Here is an 18,968-nt window from a genome sequence, read left to right as displayed (position 1 = left end):
TTACTCTTTGGCTTGCTTCTGGTATTGTCTTCCAAAATTGATGGATAATTTAGCAGTACCACCAGTTATGTAGAAAATCTGCATTGGGAGCATTACACACTACCAAGATTTTTGTACTTTGCAGAACTTATAATAGCATTGTTCTAGTTACAGGTAGGTAGCTGTATTGGTCTGACATAGTCGAAAAAAAATAAAAAAAAAATCTTCCCAGTAGCACCTTAGAGACCAACTAAGTTTGTCATTGGTGTGAGCTTTCGTGTGCTTACCAATGACAAACTTAGTTGGTCTCTAAGGTGCTACTGGGAAGAATTTTTTAATTTTGTTATAATAACATTGGTAGAAAACTTTGCATTGCTGTAGTTTTCCCTATTTATTGCCGCATTAGGCAAAAAGACTTTTTTTTTTTATCTCGTTCCTTATGTTCTTTGAAGCAAAACAGGAGTACAAAAAGCTGGATGAACTTTCAAGAGATGCTCGTGGAAGGCACTAAGTTATGGAGATCTGGGCGCAATCCACACTGAAATCCCTTTTGTTTTTGAGGCATCGTGGTACTGACATTTTTCACCAATGCAATTACCACTCAAGAGGCACACTATATGGAGCACACTGCTGAATCTCATTTGCTTATAATGCATTCTGTGCTGCATGCCACTGCAAAGGGCAATAAATACCTGGGAGGGTCTTTATCACAAAACTCTATGGCAACCACCACTGCAGTTAGTTGTAACTGTGCAGTGCTTGAAAGCTAACTCAGACAAAGTCAGAAAAGCTAAAGCACAGAATGAACTCAGGCTCGCCAGAGAGGTTAAAAGCAACAAAAAGGGCTTTTATGGGTATGTCCGTAGCAAAAGGAAAAACAAGGAAACAGTGGGGTCACTCAGAGGAGAAGATGGTGAAATGCAAACAGGGGACAGAGAAAGGGCAGAACTCCTCAATGCCTTCTTTGCCTCAGTCTTCTCCAAGAAAGAAAAAAACGCCCGACCTGAAGAATATGGAGCAGATGATTCAGCAGGGGAAACACAGCCCAGAATAAGTAAGGAGGTAGTACAAGAATACTTGGCTAGTTTAGATGTATTCAAGTCTCCAGGGCCAGATGAACTACATCCAAGAGTATTAAAAGAACTGGCAGAGGTGATTTCAGAACCACTGGCAATAATATTTGAAAATTCCTGGAGAACAGGCGAAGTTCCAGCAGACTGGAGGAGGGCAAATGTCCCTATTTTCAAAAAGGGGAAAAGAGAGGACCCAAACAATTACCGCCCAGTCAGCCTGACATCAATACCAGGAAAGATTCTAGAGCAGATCATTAAGCAAACAGTCTGTGAGCACCTAGAAAGAAACTCTGTGATCACTAAAAGTCAGCATGGGTTCCTGAAAAATAAGTCATGTCAGACCAATCTGATCTCATTTTTTGACAGAATTACAAGCCTGGTAGATGAAGGGAACGCTGTGGATGTAGCCTATCTTGATTTCAGCAAGGCCTTTGACAAAGTGCCCCATGGTATTCTTGTAAAGAAGCTGGTAAAATGTGGGCTAGACAATGCTACCATTCAGTGGATTTGTAGCTGGCTTACTGACCGAACCCAAAGGGTGCTCATCAATGGCTCCTCCTCATCCTGGAGAGTAGTGACTAGTGGGGTGCCACAGGGTTCTGTCTTGGGCCCAGTCTTGTTCAACATCTTTATCAATGACTTGGATGATGGGCTTGAGGGAATCCTGAGCATGTTTGCAGATGACACCAAATTAGGAGGGGTGGCTAACACCCCAGAGGACAGGATCACACTTCAGAATGACCTTAACAGATTAGACAACTGGGCCAAAGCAAACAAGATGAATTTTAACAAGGAGAAATGTAAAGTACTACACTTGGGCAAAAAAAATGAAAGGCACAAATACAGGATGGGAGACACCTGGCTTGAGAGCAGTACATGTGAAAAGGATCTAGGAGTTTTGGTTGACCACAAACTTGACATGAGTCAGCAGTGTGATGCAGCAGCTAAAAAAGCCAATGCAATTCTGGGCTGCATCAATAGGAGTATAGCATCTAGATCAAGGGAAGTAATAGTACCACTGTATTCTGCTCTGGTCAGACCTCACCTGGAGTATTGTGTCCAGTTCTGGGCACCACAGTTCAAGAAGGATACTGATAAGCTGGAACGTGTCCAGAAGAGGGCAACCAAAATGGTCAAAGGCCTGGAAACGATGCCTTATGAGGAACGGCTAAGGGAGCTGGGTATGTTTAGCCTGGAGAAGAGAAGGTTAAGGGGTGATATGATAACCATGTTCAAATATATAAAAGGATGTCATATAGAGGAGGGAGAACGGTTGTTTTCTGCTGCTCCAGAGAAGCGGACACGGAGCAACGGATTCAAACTACAAGAAAGAAAATTCCACCTAAACATTACGAAGAACTTCCTGACAGTAAGGGCTGTTCGGCAGTGGAATTTGCTGCCAAAGAGTGTGGTGGAGTCTCCTTCTTTGGAGGTCTTTAAGCAGAGGCTTGACAGCCATCTGTCAGGAATGCTTTGATGGTGTTTCCTGCTTGGCAGGGGGTTGGACTGGATGGCCCTTGTGGTCTCTTCCAACTCTATGATTCTATGATTCTAACTCTTAAAAACACATGGATGTGTTAATCCAAGTTAATAGAGAGATCACCCTCTGAATTACTTTGCACAAGGGTGAATAAGAAACTGTACACAAACACACCTCAGATAAGGATGTGTATGTGGGTACACCACAACTGCATTTCCCCTCCCCGTGAATAGTAAAAGTTGCATGGAAAGGCCATTTAAGTTAAGCACAGGTGCCTACTGAAAAGCAGCATTAAAAAAAAGCCATCCAGTTGTTGGAGGATAAAACTTCCTTTCCACAGGTCCACTCTCACCCAGCTGATGCAATAGAGAGAGAAGATGATGAAGAAGGACGCCAAGCCAGTTCTGTAGGCTCAAAGTCTCTCCCACTTATAATAACAAAAGCAGCACACAGTGGGTTTGACTGGAAATCCACAGCTAAAGAGTAATGCAATAAGTAGAAAGGTGGTTACAAAAATTGCTTTTAAAAAAATAGCCTGAGAAGTCATGGAATCAAGAAGTTGAAGTGGTGCTATTATTACAGGTTGGGGGGAATGTACTGTGTACCTCCTGAGCAAGCAAGAAGCAAAATGTTCATGTAGACTGGGCCTGGGATGACCTTACTTCATGTTTCTATAATTAAAACTTACTTTTGCCCAGCCTCCCCTTGACCTGCACATGGTCCATATTTGTAAGCGTAGACAAGCCGAGGGATAAAATCCGAAGTTACAGCAATAACAAATGCATTTGTGATAACTGAAAGAATTCCTATGCCTTCCAGAATTCCATACCAGATTCCTGTGTAATAAATAAAATGCTGTGTTAGTTCCAGGAACAGCAGAAGAAGTAGCATTTCAAATGCAAATACAGCTGCAACTTATTAGTACAAGTGCCATATAATGTTGGTTCTACATTTGCAAGGCATCTGTCTTTTAGTGCGGCAGCAGCTATGCTTTGAAACTCTCTGCCTATTGACATTAAGCTGGCGATCTTGCTATATTGTTTTAAATACCCACTGAAAGCTCTTTTTAAAAAATTCTTTTAAAAGGTTTATAGGTCACTTAATCATAAAACAAAGAAATAAAACAAATATAAATATTTACTGCTTAATAGGCAGATAGGAAGCTGATTTACACCAAATCAGATCACTGATGCATCTAACTCAATATTATCAACACCAGAGGTCGACAGCCTTTTTGGACTAGAGGGAACATTTTGAATTTTGAGAGTGTGTACTGGGCAGCCCATAGCAAAATGGTGTGTGGCAAAACACAAAATGGCCATTCTGTATAGGGCTTTGTAACACCAGCATCATGAACTTAGCATGGTAGCTACTGCATTTTTCCGTGTATAAGATGAGGTTCTTTTATTTAAAAATTATGCTTAAAATTGGCAGGCATCTTATACATGGATAGTGGAGAGGTGGGACGGGCGATTGGCGGCTGCCGTGAGCAGGAGATGTGTCAGTGGCGTTTTTGTTGGTGATTGGTGGGTTCGGCAAGGTCAGCTGGCTATTTGCTGCTGTAGTTTTAGGGTGGGCGATTGCCGCTTGCTAACGATTGGTTGGTTCATCACTGTGCATGTGATTGGCTGTTTTGGTCCTGCGGGTGAGCTATTTTCGGCAACTCCCCCCCCAAAAGTTAAACAAGTCTGGGCAACCCCCCCCCGAAATAAAGCTCAGCAACTGTGGGCAATCTCCCCCCAAAAGCTCTTTCAGCAGTGGTGTAACATGATGGTGACAGTCTACCCTAAAGAGCAGTCAAGTCTCAGCATTTTGCACTAGATGCAGATTCTGGGGCAACCTTAGGGGCAGCCCCACACAGGGAGCATTACAGCAGTCCAACCTAGAGAACAACTGAATGGGCTTCCGGGTTCAGCGCCAGCGCCGATCGGCGGGGTATCGTCTCGTCTCCGAGACGGCCCGTCTCTGCTAGGAGTGGGGAGGGCAGCGAGAGCGACGCTGCGCCCCTTAGAACCTCGGGAAGGGCGTCCCGGGGGCAATTTGCTCGGCACAGACCCAATCCGGACTCCCCAACTCTTCGGTTAGCTCTAATAAGAGCTCCGGAGTGAGGAGGGTAGAAGTCGCGGGGGCCATTTTGAGCGGCAACGTTATTCTAGCAGGGAGAAGCTTCAAGCCGAAGGCGGAGAGCGCTGGATTCTTCCGAAAATAAAACGATTGGAAAAGACTGTAAGTAACCTCACGATTTGGATTATAAAACAATTTGGATCTGGGAGAGATGGGAGAAAAGAGGAAGCCACCCCCCTCCCACGGCAACAAAGAGACAGTAAATAGAAACCCGAAGCCATAAACAGAAGATTTGTAATTCAAAAGGATCCCTCAAAGGCATCAAAGAGAATCTCCCCTTTGATGCAGGGTGAAAAGGGGAGAGAGACTGTGGTTTATGACTGCCCTGCAGCAAGAGGTAAAGGCTAAGAAAAACCTTTCTTTCCCTCGGGAGCCGGCAGCCCAGACAACCCAGTGAGTTGATCAGGATTTATAAGTCAATTTTTATTTCACTTTGTATTTCTGGACTTTGTGGAATTTCTTTTTTGGTTTAAGTGCTTGTGAAATGTGAGTTCGAACTTTATTGTTAACAAGACTTGAAGAATGCAGCCAGCTTGTTAAAATGGAGTCGAGAAAATAAACTGTGATCATATTCCACCCCACGTGACAAGTTTTGACCTTGGCAGGATTGAATTATGTCAACAAAAAAGTGTTCCCCTGAGTTCCAGCGGTCTGTTTTGACCTTAATGTGGGAAACAAGAATAGAGCTATGTCAAGAGGAGACACGACGGCAAGAGTTACAGCAAAAATTTCAGATGGTGATGGCGGAATATGATTTTTTAGGAGATGAAGCTTTTGACACTGAAAAAGATGAATGTGAGAATGACAATGATGGTGACTGTGATTTGGAAGGAAAAGATGAAGATGAGGACTGTGATGATTCAACACAAAATGAAGCACACCACGAAAAAAATGATGACTCTACTCTACAAAAAGTTGGATGGAGTGCCCTGCTTTTGAGGGGGGCACGATTGGTATTATTGGAACTCCAGAACGCCCACAGGGAAGAAGGAAAAAATATGCAGAGAAGAGAAGAAATCCAGGGGTCCTGTATGGTGGCCTGGATGGCAAAAGACTGTAAACAGGGGGTGGGGTGAAGGGAAAGTGATGTTGTGATTATAAGGATGGATTAACAGGTTTATAACTGGTCTGCTGATTTTGGAATTTGCTGGATTGGGGGGGTGGAGCCGGTAATCGGGGATGTAAGGTTAAATTGAGAATAGTTAGTTTTAAAAGTGAATGGATTTTGGAAAATGTTAAAATATGGAGGCTTATAGAGGGAGAAAAAATTAGGCACGGGAAGAGAAAATGGGAGTTTGATTTTTCAGTGATTTGAATATTAGATGAAAATGTTAACAATTGATTTATAAGTTGTACAAGATACAAAGGTGTATTTTTATAAAGTAAGAAACTGTTGCAGATGATAAAAAAGGGATGAAAACCGGGGAAGGGGGGGGGAGGGGAAGCCCACAAAATATGGTTTTACAACTATGAATGTAAGAAAAATTTTTTTGTTTTGTATTGTTTTTTTCTTTTTCTTTTTTTTGCCCTTTCTTTTTTCCCTTTTTCCCTATTTCTATTTTTCTCTTTTTTTGGTATGACAATAGATGGTTGGATGGATGTCCTCCTACGTACTGCCCTGGTTTGCTGGAGCTCCCTGGTGGCAGGGGGGGGCTTTGGGGTCAGGGGAGGGGGAGGAGGACAGAAATCCAAGCATAAAATGGACCATCTCTGACTGTTCACATACATGGGATGCTTCTGTGGCAGGGGAGGACCCATGTGGGTGGGTAGGAAGGAGGTGGAAAAGGGGTTTAAGTATGTACCGTTTTTTTGTTTTTTTGTATTTTGTAAAATTAATAAAAAGTATGTTCAAAAAAAAAAAGAGAACTGAATGTGTGAGCAGATTGTGGCATTGAGCAGACGCTTTAAATTCATAATGGTAAACAGCTTACCTATATCTTTGGCTCTTGAAGCTAATGGCCGCCTCCACTGTGTAACAAATTTGTATGCATCAAGCCGGATTTCAATAATATTGTTAAGTAAGGCCAGAAGTGGAGCAAGTGGGAAAGCTGCCACAAAGATGGTTGTGAATCCAAACTGAAGAACTGCGAAAGGGTGAGAATGAGGGACACACTCAGCCATACACTGGAAAACAATCCAAAATTAGAGTGCTGACTTTGGGTATATCTGCACCATTGATCCATCTTAACTTGTCCCATGTTGTCAAAAATTTCTTGTTCTTGAGCTTTAATGAACATGAGAGACAAATGGAAGACCTGGGTTCCCACTATGCTTTACTGTCTGGTAAATTTCCTTGTTTTTTAACCCATGACTTCATTGAGTAAGGTGAAGCACAGGGGATGGCTGACCAGAAGCCCTCCAAACGTTGTTAGATTCTAACTCCCAACAGCCTCAGCCAGCATGACCAATGGTCAGTGACAATGGGACTTTGCTTCCAACGAAGTCAGGAAGGCCACAGATTAGTGACTATGGTGTCATGCCTACTGTTTCAAGTAGTTGATTTAAGTGTTTAAATACCCCTGCCAGCTTGCATTCCAACTTACGACTCAACATTTCAAGCTAGATCAAAAACACATTGCAAGGCCTTGAGTGTGGGGGATAATTAAAACAAGAATGGTTTTACTCCACTGCAGCACCTTGTGCCATATTGTTGACTCCATATAGAAGTGAATAAATCACCATTCCCGGAATTGGACAATTGTCCTAAAGTAATCTACTGCAATTCAATGCTCTCCATATATTTTGGACTAGAACTTCCACCAGTCCCAGCCAGCATGGGTGATGGTCAGTTATGACGGGAGCTGTAGTCCACAACATATAGAGGGCACCTGGTTAGGGAAGGCTGTCCTAAGCTATATTTGTCCTAGTCTAAGGCAATAATAATTTATAGACTAAATGCAGTAATGCTCTGAATTGTTATACTAAAATAATACATTCTTGTTGTTTGGGAGCAGTGGAATGAAGCATGATATACAGTGGTACCTCGGATTAAGAAAAACTATTCAGTATGAGAACTCTGCAAAACCGGAAGTAGTGTCCCAGTTTGCGAACTTTACCGAATCTTTACGGAATCCGAATGATGGAAGGGCACCGGCGGCGGGAGGCATCATTAGGGAAAGGGTGCCTCGGTTTGAGAACGGTTTTGGATTAAGAACGGACTTCCAGAACAGATTAAGTTCATAAACCAAGGTACCACTGTATAAATGACCGTGATGAAGCAATTTACACATAGAGTTTTTCATACTCATTTCTAGATATTCCTCAAAGAGTCCATAGGCATTCATGGGCTGAAGGTTGTAGTCTTTCTCCCACTGTGGGAAGTTTGCTTTTCGCAGTGAACCGTGCTCCTGTCGCAATCTTCTTCTGGTCCACCAGTTCTGAATTAACCTGCATATGTGGGGGGAAATGCCATTTTTTCTAACCAACTGATTTCAACATTGTCAAATGCCTCTCCTCTACCACACCACACTTGTGTTTGCAAAACAGGACAGTTAGTGGGTCCACTCTACTCCTGTTAGTCCATATATCAGACATCCTGCTGTTTGGGGTATCTGCACACTACTTGGATCAATAAGGTTATATAAGGAGAGGATGAAAAATGCTGGAAGGTCTGCAGGCATTCAGGTGCCATGAGTAACCCATAAATATTAGGCACAAAGTCTGTTATGTGACTAACTCCAGGTTCCACAATATCCATTGAAAAAAATAAGTGGTGTTGGAGTCAGACCAGTCCAAATGCAATTTTGTCCTTTGTCTCTGTTTATTGTATTAAAAGAGATTGAACAGCAAAGTTAGTTAGAACACATATTCATGTAGGAAATGTTACAAATTAACACACCAAGCAATTCATGACATAGACATGTTTTTGTAATGCACAGCTGATTGTGTAGATTAATAGCCATGGTTGACCACAAACCAATGTTGTTACCTCCAGATAATATAAAAGGAAAAAAAGAGAATACATACACGTTTTGGTCTGATTGATTGGTTTGTCAGAAGAGGAAGCATGTTCAGATGTGTGGAGTTCCTTTAAAAAGGGTGTATTTGTAAGGACTGAATGTTCAGTATGCTAAGAGGCAGAGATAAGTGGGGAAGCTAATAACTGCAGTACATGCTGTTTGCTAACAAGTGAACCAAGTGCTGATGCAATAGGTACAACTCAGGACATTATACAGGAAGCCATAAAAGATTTATAAGTTACTCTGTGCAACATACACAGCTGCCCTTACTTGGAAATAAATCCCACTGAAATTAGTGAGACATCCTTCTTAAGTATACAGGGCTAAGACTGGGCTGTCAGACTCCAAGCCAAAAGCATGGTTTCTAAAACATTGATGTATAAATCAGCTTACCTATTTCAACAGGATTTTAACTGAAGCACTACTAGGTCCTATACACTACTTCTAAAATCAGCAGTATTGATTTAGTGATGTAAAATATTTCAATCCATGTATCAAACTAGTATATATTTTATTGAATGACATTGTATACATTGCAGCAGCCTTTGGCTATAAGCAATAAACTTGACTGACAATCCATTTTCTATATATAAGGAGTTCTGAGCTATTTAATTATTTGTCATTTTGTAGTTGGGTATTATTTATACCATTATGTTTCAACATGTGTATGTTTTAATCAATTAATTACAATGTATTTTATTTTATTGTATAAAACACAGGTGAATGGGTTCTATCTTCTCTTCTCAGAGCACTTTCCCTCCTATCTCTGTTTTTTGGGTGTGTGTGTGTATGGAATGAATTTTATAGTACTATATAAATAATCTGCTTGGAAAACCATAGATAACAGGGCAAACCAATGCACGGGCGGGCAAGCTTCTCTTTCAGATACTCCTTTTGTAAGGTCAAATCTTTCACAGAATAGTCCTGCTACACTGACACTATCCTAAGTAGAATGGCTGTCAGACAAATACACGAATGAATAAAAGACACACCAATCATGGTTTAGCACCCCATCTTAGCTGCCAAGTATCCCATTTTTCGCAGGAAACCCCTGGATTTTAATCCATTTCCTGCTGTTCTCCTGAATGGCGAAAAATCCCGGAAATCCCCCAGATTTCCTACCTGCCAGGGAGCCTCCATTTTGGGTGCCACTCTGCCCATGTATGGGCACCGGAAATTGGGCAGACCAGCACCGGAAGTTGCTTCTACGCATGTCCAGTGGCCATCTTGGTGGTGGCCGCATGGTGGTGGCCGTCACCAAGATGGCTGCCGCCATGCGGCCACCACCAAGATGGCCACCGGGCATGTGTAGAAGCAACTTCCGGTGCTGCTCTGCCTGATTTCCGGTGCCTACACATGGGCAGAGCGGCCCTGGAAGTTGCTTCTACGCAACTTCTGGTGCCGCACCGCTGCTGATCCCACATTTTTCAGCCGGAGACTTGGCAGGTATACACCCCATACAATCTGCAAGCAAGCAACAGTTGAAAACAAGGATTTTTAAAAATAAAATAAAATCCCACAGTTACTTACGGGTAGCCTAGTTCCATGAAGTTGTTCCAGGTCTGCTTTAGCACCATTATAATACCCATTTGCATACAGAGATCTATAAGGCATCCACTAGGGTGGCACTGTAAGGGGAGGAGGGAGGGGGCAAGGAGCAAATAATGGGCCATCAAAGAGTAAAAATAGTTTGCATATTAAATTTATATTACAATTCATGTTGCAAGTTCAAGGTTCAGTGACAATGTAATCCTATACATATTTAGGCTACTCAGAAGTAATTCCTATAACAGCCGCAGGGAATCCCCAGTCCGCAGCCTCATTAGGTGCAGCAGGTCTTGGTCATTTGGCCCATGAGGCCAATTTGGTCAAGCCACGTCCATCCGACCGACACCAAATGTCACATATGGAAGGTTGGGCTGAAAGGGATTTCACATGTGTATGGACATATCACATCCACACCATATATTTAAAGTGTGTTGCTTCTCCCAAAGAACCCCCCGTGTCCATCAAGGGCCCTGGAAATTGTGGCTCTGTGAGGAGCAAACTACTGTCCTCAGGATTCTTTGGAGGAAGCCATATGCTTTATATTGTCTGGTGTGGATGTGACCATATCTGTGCTGTATCTAATGGCTGGTTCAAATGTTCAGTTGCTGAACAGTTACAGTTCTTCCACACAACCATTCATAGAAGCCAACTCCTACGGGCCATGGGGGGCAATAAAATAATTGAGGGGGCTGAGCTGCCCTTGCAGTTGATGCACATTCCCATTCAAATGGTGTGTGTGCACTGCATCATGTGATCGATTGTGCAGGGTGGGGCTTACCTGTGCCCCCACAGTGTTTTATTCAAGTTGGCACCCCTGTCATCATTATCACCTTACTTCTCATGAGAACATTCCAATCACCCCCAATTTTACAGCAAAGCACCTCAGATAAATGGTGACCTCTTCTACAGTTCCACCTGGAAGCCCCCAAGGGCAGACTGTTGCTGATCCCACTCCCCTAAGCCCCCTCTTCTGCTGCTCTGATAAGCCAGTGTCCTCCTGCTTCCGCAGCATGTTATCCACGGCCCCCATGAAATAAACATGGGGGTGCGCTACACAAGAGGCCCACTACCAAGGGCCCCCACAACCTGGAGCCCTGAATCTCTATGTGAGGTTCATAACATGCAGGTTGGGTGCTTTCAGATAGGTATTTCTTTGGTGGGATTAGTGCACGCATGTTTCCCAGTGCCCACGCAACATCATCAGAATAAAAACACCCACCAGGACTGAATCCAGATTAACCCTTTCCTTGGAAAAGTGGATAACTTGTTGTTGTTTAGTCGTTTAGTCGTGTCCGACTCTTCGTGACCCCATGGACCAAGCAAAAAATAAAATAAATAAAAAACCAAACAAACAAAAAACCTGTTTATGGCACCTCAACAATCTAAGCACTCGCTGCCACTTCTTTTTGAGGTGTTAAGTTTTTATGAGGGACATGACTTTTTAAAAGTGTTGGCACTTTTCAAAGGAGTGTCTCCCCTTGTGACAAGTGATATGGTAGTGTCATGTGAGAGGACAGGGGCACCCCAGCAACTGAACATCTTAACTGGTTCTAGAAAGGAAGGAAAACAAAATGTAGTAGGGTCCCACTTCTAGCAAAAGCCATGATGTCATCCTTTAGATTGCTGTTGTTGTTCAGAGAGGGATTTTTAAAACCCTCAAAATATTCATGAGGTTCAGTTGAAAAGAAGCAACAAGTGATTTGTCTATTAGCTCTTAAATTCCTCGCTCAACGATACACTAGTTTTTATCTATTTTTATTTTATTTAACATTTCATTGCCATTTTTAATTATAAAACTATGTAATATATTATATTCAATCACATATATTTTAGACATTCCTATTTTCCAGAGTGAATCATTTAGCTTCCATAGGACAGTATTTGACCCTAGTTTGTACCAGTTGCAGCACTGTAAATTTTCCTCAATATGCCACTTACCTCTTCTAGTCTCCATCTGTTTATCAGCCTCAAGTAGGCACCAGGGTGACCTGTAAATCTTCAACATAAGAGAAACCATCATCCCTTTTGTGTTAGATTTCTGATCACAACAGGAAAAGACCAAACACAATCATTCCAGCTATATTCTTCTAAGGGAAATGACATTAAATATGCATTTAAATTGCATTTCTAAATATGCATTTAAATTAAATTATGTCTGAATATATGATAAAGTCATTATTGATAGTCGGCATAGAGAGGTTATTACTCTGAGCAAATGTTTACCCACAGTTCCTTTCTGGAACTTCAGTGTTAAAATGCTTTGTACCTAGCTGGAAAACCAGGATGTGCAGTTCATCATGAACAACTCCTGTACAAGTGGTAAGTGTGGATATGAGCTATTCTACAAAGATCAAATTAGGTTGCCTAGAAAACTTTCCTGATAGATTGTAGTTGTACTGGAATGCTGATATTCTTGCTTGCCCTGAGCTTTTATATAATAATAAGTTTCACATCTTGAATGAAAAATAAATTTAAAATGCAACTTCTACCCTGCTCTATTAAAAACAAATGCTTTGCAACAGGTGCCAATTTTCTATCCAACTTCTCTTAAGTAAATCTTAGTTTTCAGGTGTTTGTAGACATACCCAACATTTCACATTAACATTCATTATCAGGTTCCATTAACAGGTACCACGGATGTAATAGACAGTAAAGAGTAAAAATGGAAAGTCTAAAGGCAAAATCCTGCACTTAACATCTTGTACCCAACAGCACAGGGGATACAGAAAAGTACGTTAGGCAATCTGTATGTAAACTACGAGAATACTCTTTCTTATCCTCTCCCCCTCCACTTCTTAACTCAATCATGCCAGTCTGCAACTCATTTTGTGCTTTACTGATTGGGGCAAGGGGTTGTTTCTATTTTGTTATATTTTATTGATTGTGGTGTTTTCGTTGTTATGTTTTATTTTGTAATCCATCCTGTGATCATAAATTGGTATGATAGGCAGCATAAAATTAGGTTCAATTTGTTTACTCTGAGTATGAAGATAACCCTTTAAATGTTAACCACTTTTAAAAAATAATCTAGACAGCAGCAGAATTTGAAAGGATTTCTGTAAAATATTATACTCCAGCATAGATATTATTTATGGTATATTTAACACAGGAGTCACCAATGTGGTGCCCTGCAGATGTTGTGGGACCCTCATTGCCAATAGTCCCAGCCAACTTAGCTAATGGTATGAAATTATGTGAGCTTTACGTCCAACAATATCTGGAATGTACCATGTTGATGACCTCTGCTTTAGCACTTAAAATTAACAGCAATTCCATCTTTCCACTCCACCTCCCTTGATAGTTTTCTACAGCTTCCCAGGCAGGCACAATGCACATTTTTAACCTTACCTTCCAAGAAAGAATGCTATATAAAAAGTAGAGCTGTTCAGATTGACAAACTGAAAAAGGAACATTTTCAAAGTGAAGCTGTTCTCCCACTCAGATTCAGTCCGAGGTTGCTCTGTAAAAAAGGGAGAGCAGATTTTTAAGACATGTAGTCAGATTTAATTGTCTGATAAGTTTTATTAAAAACTCTCCAGAGCTTGCGCTGTATTTGCAAACATGACTGCTGATCTTGCAGCCCAATCCTCGTTCAGATGCAGAATGTCTGGCTCCAGTTGCCTGAGAGCAGTAGCAAGAGAGGGCTATTGTCCTGCTTGCGGGGTTCTTAAAGATGCTACTGGTTGACTACTTGAGAAACAGAATAGAACTGCACAAAACGGGCCTTTGGTCTTTCTGATTCAGCAGAACTCGTCTTTCGCTCTGATAAATGGTTACTCAGACATAAGCCCCACTGACTTTAATGGGTTTCAAAGAGTGAGGCACTGGATTCCACATTTAAGAACCAGACAACGCAAATTTTATCAGTATGCAAGCAAAAGCAAGGGATGCTTAAAAATTCTACTCTGGGATCCTCTACCTGGTTTTGTGAATCGTAAATTTGCCAGAGGATACACATTTTGTTCTGTTTCAAATTGCCAAACAGAAAGACTACCTGGCATTTCCATGTTTATAGAAGTCTTGTACACTGGGTTCACTTCTGCCGTATACTGTAATTAAATTGACAGAATGTGCTCTAAGACACTGGATTATAAATTTCAAACCGGCAGTCGGTTTGGAGAGGACTTTGCTTCTTAATTAATATTCGTTAGTGTGACTTGGAGACCAGCAATTCAAACACCCACTCAGGCATAGAATATGCATGCCACAGAGACCCTGGGGTGAAAGGGGGGGGAATCAAGCTTGAGAAATAATGAAACATCATATTTGCCTTAGAGAATACTGGTGTGTGTGTGTGGGGGAAATATTCCAATCCACAGTGGAGTCATTTTGCTACAGCAAAAGACTTGAGTGCCTTTCTGTCCCAGGATCGTGGCTCTTAAACTCTTTGTATCTGTTCTGGGATCTATTCTGACAGTCAACTCTGCATAAGTAGGTGAAGGAGTGTGCTGTGCAATATTGTTTTCCCCTTCCACTCCCCTGGTATTCAGTATACATACTGGCTCTATGAACAGGATTAGTGTGTGAAATACAAAATAAATTCATGAGATCCTAAGAGATATGCCAGGAACTGAATCTGGAACCGAGGGCTGGTTCGAGACTTTTGGCTTCCCAGGAGCTAACTATAAGGTAAAAGCCAACATCTCATCCCTACCATGAGCAGAGGTCTACTGGACTGGCACATCTCTATACTCCAACAACTCAACATCTGTCAACTGGGGCAGTTGCCTAAATGTGTCTAATGGTAGGGCTAACAAGGCTGGAACCTTCTACATGCAAAGCACGTGCTCTAACATTAAACTACGATCCCTCCTCTTAAACAGCACTTATTTAAGGAGATGCTATCTTTCATACAAAAAAAGGGCAATGAAGAGCTAATTAGTACAGGCCAAGGGATGCATTTGTGTACTAACTGCACACACAAAAGCTGGTACATACCCTTTTGAGGCACAGAGTTGTAACCTGGGCTTAAATTTTTAGTTGCGTAATTGAAAAAATATAAAATGAATATTACGGGAAAATATGCATAGTATCTATTGGAGGTAGAGAGTGCACACTGAGGTGAACTTGCACAGTCCGATATAAACCTTCATTCGTGAAGAATGGATTTAAATGTTATCCAATATGTTGCTTCATTTTTATTATTACTTACCTAAATTTGTAAGAAAAAGAGCAACCTTTTCATACAACTGCAACAAAACAAGAAACAACATCTAAATATATTGTAATGTAATAACATAAATTGCATTTTTGAAAAGAACATCGTATCATTTGCCCTACAACCCTCCCTCCTCAATCCTTCCTCATTGGTACAATGACTATTATGTGAGAAGTACTTTTTTATTTAAAAATGAACTTGGGTTCAGGCTAGAACTATTTCAAAAATCCTGCCGGACAAATGTCTCTTGGCACTTACACTGTGTCTATGTCTCTGAACCAGGAGAACACACACAGAGCTGCCTTGGAAGAGCGTTTTGCCTTAGAAAGCAGGGGATAAATTAATTAAATAATAAACAAATAATTTCAAAGCTAAAACTGTATCAACCAGTTGTTGGGTGGGAAAGAATTATTTGCTGAGGATGTCAGCTTTTGATAAGGTTTCAGGTTTTCAAAAGAGTTCCTTGCGCCATGGGCCATTTAGCCTTGGAAAGGTTCATGAAAGCAGACTTCCTTCCATACCACTAAGGTCCCTGGCTAGATTGAGGCTTATGTTCTGTATTGGGTATTCCTCCTAGATCTTTCAAATGCTAGTTGAGCTTTTAAAATCCCTGAACCTCTTTCTCCACCACTGAATTTTGTCATGCCACCACCACAATATTTGGGGTTCTCTTACCGTATTTTCAAATGTATGGAAAGCAATACTGATACAGTATGTGCACCACAATTCAATGCTGTGTCCAATTGGGCTTACTCTCCAGGAAGCGTGTGGAGGGCTGCGGCCTAATAAGCAATTGTTTCTCTGAGATAAAGGCAGTGACAATTTCAATGGAAGCTCTGCAGTTGTCTTAGGAGATATTTGCTTGAATGTCCTTTAATCAAGACATCTAATCTTGTCAAGACAAATGCATATAAGAATAAATTAATGCGAACTGTATTCTCTAGCACAGGGTCTCCAAACTAAGGCCCGGGGGCCGAATGCGGCCCAATCGCCTTCTCAATCCGGCCCGCGGACGGTCCGGAAATCAGTGTGTTTTTACATAAGTAGAATGTGTCCTTTTATTTAAAATGAATCTCTGGGTTATTTCTGGGACCTGCCTGGTGTTTTTACATGAGTAGAATTTGTCGTTTTATTTAAAATGCATCTCTGGGTTATTTGTGGGGCATAGGAATGCGTTCATATTTTTTTCCAAAATATAGTCCTGCCCCCCACAAAGTCTGAGGGCCCCCTGCGGAAAAAGTTTGCTGACCCCTAATCTCTTCATTGCTCCTAAACTCGTAGTTGCTACATTATTTATTTAGAATTTTACTGAAAGTCCTTTCAACTAACATGTTTTCTGTGTAGGCTAGAGCTGAATTTAAAAAAGTTGAAATGCATTCTTATTCTTTTTTTAAAAAAATGTACAAAACTGTTTGAAATGTCCTCAAATATTATTCTCTCTACTTACAACATTCAGTAGCATGATGATGCAGAAGTTGATGCATACAGCAGTCCCGGTAGTTGCAACCTGAGAGTTATTCCTGATTAAAGCCCATTTAAAGGCAGCAAAAGTGCTGACAGTCACGACACGGTAAATAACAATGCCAAAAACAGCAGCTATCACCACACAGATCTAAAGGGGCAAGGGAAGAACAGATAGAACAGACTGAAAATCAATCCACTAATAATAATTTTTATCCCGCAATTGTCAAGAAGTGAAGACTAAATCCAAACATCCCAGTGATGTATTCTGATTTTCTCAAGAAGATTAAGACAATGGTGGTGTATGATGTGTGTGGGCTATGGGACAATTCTGCAAGCTACTTGTTCTTCTTGTATGTTGGATTGCTTCCACATCTTAACACAGGCACCCCCAAACTTCGGCCCTCCAGATGTTTTGGACTACAATTCCCATCATCCTTGACCACTGGTCCTGTTACCTAGGGATCATGGGAGTTGTAGGCCTAAACATCTGGAGGGCCGCAGTTTGGGGATGCCTGTCTTAACAGAATACCATCTTCTTGTCCTGTGTCCAAAATACCAAGTCTGCAAAAAGCCAATTAAATCTAGCCATATAATTTCTTCTTCGTACAACACCCCCAAATTATTACAATTAACCATCAGCACCGCCATTATCTTAATCACACTTAGAGGGCTTTCTAGACTGTGGTGTCCTTGACATGGAAGACCCTCCCCAAGGAGGTTTAGCTGCTATCTTCTTCAATATGTCAAGGATAAACTTTCCAATTTGCCCAGCATTTTTTTAAAGCTTTGCTGACTGCTCAGTTAGCCATTGTTTCAAATGTATTACAGCTGGCTGTCCCCCCCCCCCTTTAATGAACTATATGTTTGTTTGCTGTTGTTTTTAAAAAGAAGTGTCTGTAAGGCACTTCTTATTTATTTTATAATGAAAAAGTGCATATATTTTTTGAACTAAATAAATAACATGTGTCCACTTTTCCACTCCGTTTTCAAAATACAGGGTAAAGCCTATGCCTTGGAAGGAACTTGAAACAATGCAAAATTTGCCATAACCAGAATTGCAACATTCAAGCTGCAATCCTATACAAACTTACCTGGAAGAAAGCCCCCACTGAACTCAATGGGGCTGTTTTCTGAGTACACATCTATAAAGGATTGCAGCAACATATTGCATTTATCTAGATGGGAACTTCATTTTTCTCCTCCTCTCACCAGCAAAGTTACTAAAGCTTTGCGAAGTCCTTTCAGAATGTTGACAGTTTCACACTTTTTATCTGAAGGGTTCAACTAGGCTTTGTTTCAGCAAAGCAATTAAACTAACAGTTGCTTAATTGCTTTTCTGATTAAGGCCAATTCAGACACATGCTTAGCTGTTCTGCTGAAGCGAGGCCTTATGCTGAGCACACCCAAACCTCTTATGATGACACCAATTATGTCCGCTTCTTCTCAGAGGAGTCAATTAACACTAATGCTCAACGATACAAAAAGAACTCAGGTCTCAAATGAGATCTTCGAAGAACTAAGTGAATACCACTGATATAGAAATGGTCTCTAGTCCATTGAGTAGGCTCAAGTGTATAATGTTTGCAAAGTGCTTTGGGACTTTCAGATGATGAAGTACTTACTTAAATGGAAAGCATTATTACTGTCAATATGGGAGATGAAGCAACAAAAGCAAGGACAGAGTTGTTTGCTGAGCTTCATTTCCTACCGGTAGTAGACAGAACAAAGCAAGCAAGCCCTCTGGCCTTTACCCCTTAGAGAAGCACTTCAGCTTGTAAACTTTAGAAAACCCATTAATGACTGTGGTTACAATTGCTATTACATGGCAGCTTAAAACATCCATCTACGTCCTTGCAAGAAAACACTGTTTTGTGCTCTTTTAATGCTGAAATGCCTTTGCAAAATGTAGTCTAGCTATTTAAGAATAAGTAAAAAACACACACACTTCAGAAAATTGTGATCAAGTATTAAAATTGAAATAGTGAATTGTTTATCAATAATCCTCAAGCCAATCCTCTTCAGTAACACAACTAAAACTAAGGTTGGCTTACTCACAGTCCTGAAAAAAGAAAAATTAAATTTATGTTACACACAAATCCTTAATACAGCCCCTCCAGACATGATGGTTTTCCTATGCATGAATATATTCAAGGGCAGGGATGGAAATGTGCTTGTCTGCATCA

General features: G+C 41.1%; 1 protein-coding gene across 4 annotated transcripts in view; it reads right to left on the bottom strand.

The window, feature by feature from the left end:
• The window catches only part of ANO4 (anoctamin 4), a 125,469-nt gene that overhangs the window by 8,733 nt on the left and 97,768 nt on the right, over window positions 1-18,968 (bottom strand). For all 4 annotated transcript variants that reach the window (XM_088651973.1, XM_088651974.1, XM_088651975.1 and 1 more), the window contains 8 exons: window positions 16,769-16,933; window positions 15,316-15,352; window positions 13,512-13,623; window positions 12,102-12,159; window positions 10,146-10,243; window positions 7,901-8,043; window positions 6,588-6,740; window positions 3,221-3,368 (listed from right to left, as the gene is read on the bottom strand). In XM_088651973.1, coding sequence (XP_088508099.1) covers window positions 3,221-3,368; window positions 6,588-6,740; window positions 7,901-8,043; window positions 10,146-10,243; window positions 12,102-12,159; window positions 13,512-13,623; window positions 15,316-15,352; window positions 16,769-16,933 — 914 coding nt within the window. The remainder of the gene's footprint in view (window positions 1-3,220; window positions 3,369-6,587; window positions 6,741-7,900; window positions 8,044-10,145; window positions 10,244-12,101; window positions 12,160-13,511; window positions 13,624-15,315; window positions 15,353-16,768; window positions 16,934-18,968) is intronic.

Source organism: Zootoca vivipara, chromosome 9 (genome assembly GCF_965207765.1).
Source record: "Zootoca vivipara chromosome 9, rZooViv2.hap1.1, whole genome shotgun sequence".
Lineage (NCBI taxonomy): Eukaryota > Metazoa > Chordata > Lepidosauria > Squamata > Lacertidae > Zootoca > Zootoca vivipara.
Note: the sequence above shows the minus strand (reverse complement) of the source record. Positions and strands in the feature narration are given on the sequence as shown.